The sequence below is a fragment of the Pygoscelis adeliae genome, unplaced genomic scaffold (genome assembly GCF_000699105.1).
Source record: "Pygoscelis adeliae isolate BGI_AS28 unplaced genomic scaffold, ASM69910v1 Scaffold62, whole genome shotgun sequence".
In the NCBI taxonomy this organism is placed as follows: domain Eukaryota; kingdom Metazoa; phylum Chordata; class Aves; order Sphenisciformes; family Spheniscidae; genus Pygoscelis; species Pygoscelis adeliae.
Window position 1 is genome coordinate 7,959,339 of NW_008824401.1, and position 7,181 is coordinate 7,966,519.

The 7,181-nt window shown below is 38.9% G+C and overlaps 2 protein-coding genes across 3 annotated transcripts in view; both read left to right on the top strand.

Annotated features, from left to right (window-relative positions):
• Positions 1 to 1,622: 1,622 nt before the first annotated feature.
• On the top strand, positions 1,623 to 6,691 carry CNEP1R1 (CTD nuclear envelope phosphatase 1 regulatory subunit 1). The gene is made up of 6 exons (XM_009320346.1): positions 1,623 to 1,692; positions 2,116 to 2,187; positions 4,434 to 4,507; positions 4,846 to 4,955; positions 5,094 to 5,148; positions 5,407 to 6,691. The coding sequence occupies exons 1-6, from the start codon at positions 1,623 to 1,625 to the stop codon at positions 5,446 to 5,448; spliced, it is 423 nt and encodes a 140-aa protein (XP_009318621.1). The 3' UTR covers positions 5,449 to 6,691.
• Positions 6,692 to 6,736: 45 nt separating this feature from the next.
• Positions 6,737 to 7,181, top strand: part of HEATR3 (HEAT repeat containing 3) — a 20,363-nt gene continuing 19,918 nt past the window's right edge. For both annotated transcript variants that reach the window (XM_009320302.1, XM_009320301.1), the window contains exon 1: positions 6,737 to 6,888. The gene's annotated coding sequence lies outside the window, so the exon portion shown is untranslated. The remainder of the gene's footprint in view (positions 6,889 to 7,181) is intronic.

Consider the following 7,181-nt stretch of genomic DNA (forward strand, 5'->3'; position numbering starts at 1 on the left):
GACAGGCGAGCTGGGGCGGGGTCTCTGGTGCCGTCTCCGCATCCTGAGGCTCGGGGACGGGCGGCTGCTGCTCCCCGGCCGCCCCGCGGAGGCGGAGAGCGGGGCCCTCAGGGAAGGCCTGTGCTGAGGGGCTCCGTGTGCGGGCCCGCCAGCCGCCTTCCTCCCCTGGGGAGGAGGGAGCTGCCCAGCAGGCTTTCACTTGCGGTGCCACTTCTCGACAAGGCTTCTCGACTTCGGCTTATTAAAATCTGCTTGTGCTGCGGTAGCTACTGCTCCGCTCACGGGTTTTTACGTGAAATACATTTCTTACAGCTTTGAGTCCCACCTAGCACACTAGGCATTACACTGTGCCAAGGCTCCTCTTGCATTTGAAGAACGTGACCTCAAATAGTCCTCTCTTGTCTGAGAACATTGATTGTTGGGTTACAAGTTCTTTGAAATTGCAGTTTACAGGATGTCAGAGCCCTGAAAGGAGTTTTTAGTGTCCAAAGTAAGACTGGTAGAGACTTTTAAAATGCATCAGCGTCTCAGACTTAGCAGCTGTTTTGCAGCAGATACTAGAGGTAGACATGTCAACAAAAAATGATAGTCCGGTGTCGTCACGGCTTTGTTGCTATATCTGTACAAGCTGTAGGGATGTAAGAAGCGTGCCTTGCTAGTTACAGCTGCCAGGTGCCCAAGTGATAAACTCAGAGAAGGTTCTTAGAACATGGGTTAAAGCTTTAAGTTCCTGTTTTCTTAAAAGGGTTTTTTTTTCTGTTTTTTATTTTAATGCTGTCTACATTATACAAGGGTTTTCTTGAGATCTTTGTTATCAATAGCTTGACTTTATGCCTACAGGGTGCTGTTTCTCAAATAGCAGGTTTTCATGTGATGCCTCATATTTCCCCCTCTCGCTTCAATGACTAGTTGTAGGGGTTTGTGCTAGTCAGGGAACAGTTAATTAGATTTAATTGCTGGCAGTGGCTTAACTTCCCCAGCAGGGAGGTGGAGGACAGGCCATAACTACCGGGCTTTGGCAGTAATTAAGACTAGTTAGCTGAAAAGAGGCTGAAGTCAAAATGCTGTAATCTTCCCCCATGAATTCACCTGCAAACCACTTAGGAGTAAATTTACAGTTTGGAAAACTGCATTAGTAATGATCATAATAGGTATATTTCTTCTAATCTTATTCTCTAATTGCTTTATTATGGTGAATAATTTAGCAATAGTTGCAAGTTGAAGGAAAAGATTTCCAGAGTGATGCTAACTGAAACACTTTAGCTGAAAGTTAAGTTTACGCTAATAAAAACTTAACTCCAGGTAGAATTCTAGCTTTGACTGGAATGTTGTCAAATATTGACCTTGTTGAACAGAAGCTTAAATCTTACATAGACTTCAGGTGAAACAGCTCGTTGTAGACAAACATTAGGTGGTTGGCTAATATTATTTTTTTAAACAAATTAGGAGTATGAACTTGAAATGCTGCTCGGCATTTAACAGCAATTTCAATGGAAAGACCATGGCATAATGATAACATAAGAAGAAAGATCTATTTAAAGAAAAGAAGAATTAAAATAGATTGTTGTGCTAGTGGTTGCTGTGGGTTTTTACATATGAGCGTGCGTGTGTGTATGTATATCATGGCACTAAAAGTTTTACAAAACAAAGTCATCAAAGCCACGCTGCTACAAATAATCCCTTGGACAGCTGGTAAATGGCCAACTTTTTTTTTTTTTAATTACCATTATATAGATAATAGAAAATGGTTTCCTGATGTATTTAATACTCCAAAATGTGATACTTTTTTTCTGTGTGGAGGGGCTATTTAAGCTATTCTAAATCTAACTCTCAGTATTTTTAAAGATGTCTAAAATACTCCGTTTTCTCAACTGTGTCGATTTTCTTTTCTGTAAGTGGGAATGTTTCTTGCATTTAGTGTAACTTTTTAGCTAAAGTTGTGTGAAGCTATTTCAACCGTCCTTTTATTACATCTAAATGATCATTGCATTGGTTTTCTCTGCCTGTTTAAGAAATGGGTGTGCACAGGGGGAAAGTGAATTCCTTTTATCTTTTACACTAAAATTTGACTAAATAGATGAAGATCTAATTATGCTTGATATACATCCTCCCCAGATCTCAAAGCTTTTGAAAGAAGACTTACTGAATATATTGCATGTTTGCAACCAGCTACAGGACGTTGGAGAAGTAAGTTTGATGTTCCAAGGGATAAATAGGATTCTCTCTTTCAAGCTTTTTAGATTTACCAGTGTGTATCTTTGATTTATGTTCGCTCAAACAAAAATCTGTGCTTAAACTCTGTGGCATATATTCAAACACTCTGCAACAAGCTAATACAAGATAACAAGCTAATACTTTAGCCAGAGTTAGAAAAACGAGGTCAAGATTGAATTGGCTCAAGGCTGAATTATTCTGGAAATAGTTGGGACAGTAAGTTGTTGTGTTTGGTTTGGTTTTTTGTTGTTGGTTTTTTTTGAAGGCTCAGACTTCCCAGACAGTCGCTACAGTTACTTGAACTAAATATGATTGGGTTAGATAGTCCCTATAAAATTGAAGGTGAAATAGTTACAGCAGTGTGCCGTGAGGGCAGAATATGTCCTCATCTCTGTTCTAACAGGGAAGTTTGAAGGTGGGGGAAGGCAAAAAATACCCCAGATATGCTGCCGACTTTGGGATCAGTAGTCCATGGTGGAAACAGACTGCTTTTTTGTTCTAAGATTCTGCTGAAGTTTCCATACTTAGAGAATACGGACATTTTTTAGAACATATAAAATAGCATCTTTTCTCCTGAGGGTCCAAGAGGTTAATTTCAAATGAAGGAACTGGAGAAATGACTATTTAAAAAGCAAAAACAACAACAACAACAAACCACCACAAACAAACAAATACCACCCCCCTCCCCCAAACCCCCTTGTTTCAGAGCAATTAGGAGGCAAGCAGATATTTGTAAGTAGATCTACACAACTTGTGTGTGCACCTACTGTAGGAATGCATTTGGCTTCTAGAATTGCGATTTACTGTCAGATAAAATTAAAAAAAAAAAAAAGTACTGGAAACTTCTACGCCTATTTAAATGAGGTTTGCATAACTAGTATTGTGTTCACTAGCTAACCTTTTTTCCTAACTGCTTGTTTTGCTAGTTTTGTAATTCATGTAAAAGAGGGACTTTTTAATTGTAATGGGGTATTTAACTCAATGTTAACTTTTCCTCCTGTTATCTGGGGAAAAAAAATATAGAGAGAAGAAGCTCTATGCTTTTGATAGATCATTTCCAACTTTCTTTTGAAAACATAACTTGTTAGGGTTACTTTTTTATTTTGTTTTTAATTTTATAATATCAATAAGGAATATGCAACTCCATAGTAAATTATAGCAGTGTTACAAACCTGAAAGTAGTATTTCATGAATATCTGGGGTTTGTTGTCCGATTCTTTCCTATGATCCTAAGGGCTGGTAACTCTGGGTCTTTTCTTTTTTTGTGTTGGTTTTTGTTTTCCTTCCCCCTGGTAAAAGACTTTATTTGCATCCAGAACTTCAGGCTCCACAGAAAACACTCAGAACTGCCAAATGTCCAATGAAAGATGCAGGGCTTTATGGGTGTGCAATAGAATATGAGCTTTCTCTACCTTTATATTTGTTCTGTTTTCTTTTTCCGTCAACCACTGTTCCCTAGCCCTTTGTAGTCTCTCAAAATCAGTCTAGTATCTTGTATTACTCTAATATGTATCTAGCCTTATCCATTTACAGCAAATTGATTATTCTTCCTAAGTCATTCTGGATGCATAGAGGTTTTTGTTAATCTTCACGTGCTAATGCTAACTTGCCTTCTGACTACTGTTTAAATTTTGTGGTTTTTTTCTCTCTATCAGCTTTCCTTGCTTGTAATCGTGTTGATTGGGGTGTGGAGTGTAACATAACTTAGATGTGCCACTGAAACTGCTGGTGCTAATGCCTCAGGCTTTTCTTACGTAGACGAGCTAGCGGGATAGGAGCTTGTAGATGAGCTAGTGGGATAGGAGCTTTAGTTCTGCTCTGCAATTTAATGGTGCTGCATTTCTGTTGCCCAGACTGCATAAGCTCAAATAGCATACTGAACATTTGGTACAACTCTTATTCCAGTCTTCCAACTCAGGTTTTTGGTAACTGTGTTATTTCAGAAACTTTCATTTCTTCAAAGCATCAGGATGTTTTTACTTGACAGGATTTAGATTTTGGTACCTACTTGTTCCATCCAGGAAACTTGTACAGAATCTTTACGATTTCACATAATAGAAGTTTCTTTGCCTATTTTCATTTCTACCTTCCAAGTAGAACCTTTTCCTCCCTCAGAAGTGGGAGAAGAAATAAATGCTTAAGAGCTGCTGTTGAAAAATAAATGCTTTTTAATAGGAGTGAGGTATACTGGTTATGACTCTTGTTCTTTTCTTTATCAGTGATTCTGATAGTGGTGTCAGTCTGCACAGCAACTGGTGCTTGGAACTGGTTAATAGACCCGGAGACACAAAAGGTAAAGATCAGGCTAATCCCGAACGTAGTCTGTTTCATAGCTTGGTGTTGCAGTCAAGTGGTATATGATCTTGAAAACCGAAAGGTGGTTCTCCCATGAAACTGGGAGATCATTTTTAGTTAAGCTCTCAAGCTGTCTGGAATTGCTGTGGAATATGTCCTGGGACAATGCCTACCAAAATGCTACACCTTGAATGCTTATCTAAAGAATTGTTCACAAGTACGTAGAAATGGCTAGGAGCAGGTTTGTTGGGTTTTTTTTTAATTAAGTGAACTAGACAGCAACTTTCTGTGTGTTTTAGAAAGTATATAGTGGGACTAATCTGATTTCTTTCCTAGGTGTCATTTTTCACATCACTTTGGAATCACCCGTTTTTCACAATTAGCTGTATTACCCTAATAGGCTTGTTCTTTGCTGGAATACATAAAAGAGTGGTGGCACCATCAATGTATCCTTCAGTCGTGTTTGTCAGGTTAAAAGTGTCATCGTTACTGCTGTTATTGAAGCCTATGCTAATACTGCTTTTTCAGTTTTTACTTACTCTGTGTACAAGCATTAGCTGCTTTCCTTGACACAATCCACACAGTATAGCAGCCCGGTGTCGAACTGTTTTGGCAGAATATAATATGTCCTGTGATGATGTAAGTGTTAGTGGTTCATTGCCTAAACCTTCTTTTTAAGAAAATGCAAATAATTCTAAAAAGCACACAGGGGTTTTTTTTTCTGAACAGCACTTGTGTACACCTTGACAAATTCTGTGTGCCTGTAAAACTGGAATGTAGAATACTTAGTATTGTTCTGTGTGTCGTTTTAAACTTAGCCTGTAAAATTGAACTTGAAGTGCAATTGTTGGGCTCAATTTTCAGGTTCTAAACTTGATTTCTTTTTCTGTCTTGCAGACTGGAAAATTAATTTTGAAACCTAGGCCTCATGTTCAATAAGGGCTGTCTTCCTTCAGTTTTTTCCACTGCCATGGAAACCAAAAATGACCTTTTCAAGGTAGTGTGACAGCAAAAAACCAAACAGGACTGGTTGTCGCTACCTGGGAGTGAAAGTCTTACACAGTTGACAGTGAAAGTGTGCAATATTACTTTCTTGAATATTTACCCAAATTCTTTGTTATCATATTATCAGTGCTTTTGCTACTTCTGATTACCTCTCTTTCAGTATTAGTGTCACTTTTTTAGTTCAGCTAGAACAGAACATACAGGTGAAGTATGTTAATTGGCTATGAAGTTGAACTTGAAAATCAAACCTCATTTGTGCTATATGTCTTTGTAAGCTATTGTAAATAGCAGATCGATGCCAATGTTCAGGAAAAGACATAATATTCGCTGTATGGCTTTTTTTGTCTTCATGAACAGTATTGAAAGGAATACTTACCATTCCCGTGATGTTTTATTAGCACACTCACTCATTACAGCTGTCCTTGTCTCCTGGTCGTTCTTTTTGGAACTGGTTAGAAGGCTTGCAGAAAGACTGTCTGCCTGTGCTGGAGAAAACTGGTCTCACTGTTTAAGAACTTTGGAAATATATCAAGGATCACATTTGTCAAATTGTGTGTATAGTGCACCAGCCACTTTCATTGTGGTCATACGTAGCTCCCTGTTTGATCTGGTTCACAAGACTGCTATTTTAAGATTTTAATATTTTAAAAATGGTCTTAAATATGCTTGTATCTTCCTGATTGTAAGGTTGTACTGTATCTTAAGTCCACATGACCGTTTTGAGTGGATTTTTATGCTGTGATAGTCTGAATATGAAACTAGTATTGCAAATGTGTAACTTCAGATCTGGTGAAGAAAATATAGAGTGCCACAATAAAATAACAAAATTTGTTATTCAGAGTGTTAAAAACAAGGTGTGGATGTTATACGCACAAAGTGTAACTTTCGAATAACTAAAATTGTAAGGAGTCTCAAGAGTTTAAGCTGTTCAAGGTGCCTTTTTAATTGTTTCAAACTCTTTTAATTGACTAAAACTGTAAAGCTGTTGCGACTTCAGTAACTCCTACTACAAGGTAGACTGGCTTTTAAAGGCAGCCTATTGATGTAACTTTGTCAGTTGAGACATTAAGAATTGTCTCCTGTAATTTTTCCAGTGAGTCTTCTGCCTATCCATTATTTTTAATCGCTGTATATTTTGTAGGTTAATGTGTATAAAATAAATTCTTTGTATAAACAGATGTTATCTTCTTTTGTGCTGTGCAAATACAGATCTCAAATGAACACAGAAGAACTTCAGAAGTTCATAGCTGCAGTCTGTAACTTTCATACCGGACCAACATTTCCTGTATTTCATGCGGTTCTTACTAGCTCAGATACTGACACCAGAGGGAAAGTCCTTCCAGTTTTCCATCCTACAGGTCAATCCTGCCTTCTGTGAGTGCTGTTAGAGGAAATTGTTTCATTCGACGTTTACCTCGTTTGAGTTTTTGGCCTGGGGAAACATCCGGAGCAGACATCATGTCCTCGAACGCACGCAAGGAGGATATTAGGTGCTTGATGCTTGGGTTGCAGGGCTGCTGGGGTAAGTTACACCCGTTTCGCTAAGCACAGGAGGCGTTTCGCTGATCTTGCTGGCGGTGCTTGCCCGGGCGGTGAGCCGGGCTGCGCGGGCGCCAAGGATGGCGCTGCCGCTTCGCTGTGTCTGTAATGAGACAGCTCGTCACCTG

Excerpts from the sequence above, each read along its gene's own strand:
- CNEP1R1 (XM_009320346.1), top strand. The coding sequence starts at position 1,623 with ATGGCACTAAAAGTTTTACAAAACAAAGTCATCAAAGCCACGCTGCTA. Across the intron at positions 2,188-4,433 it reads AGCTACAGGACGTTGGAGAA|TGATTCTGATAGTGGTGTCA; the intron begins GTAAGTTTGATG and ends TTTCTTTATCAG. Across the intron at positions 5,149-5,406 it reads ATAATATGTCCTGTGATGAT|ACTGGAAAATTAATTTTGAA; the intron begins GTAAGTGTTAGT and ends TCTGTCTTGCAG.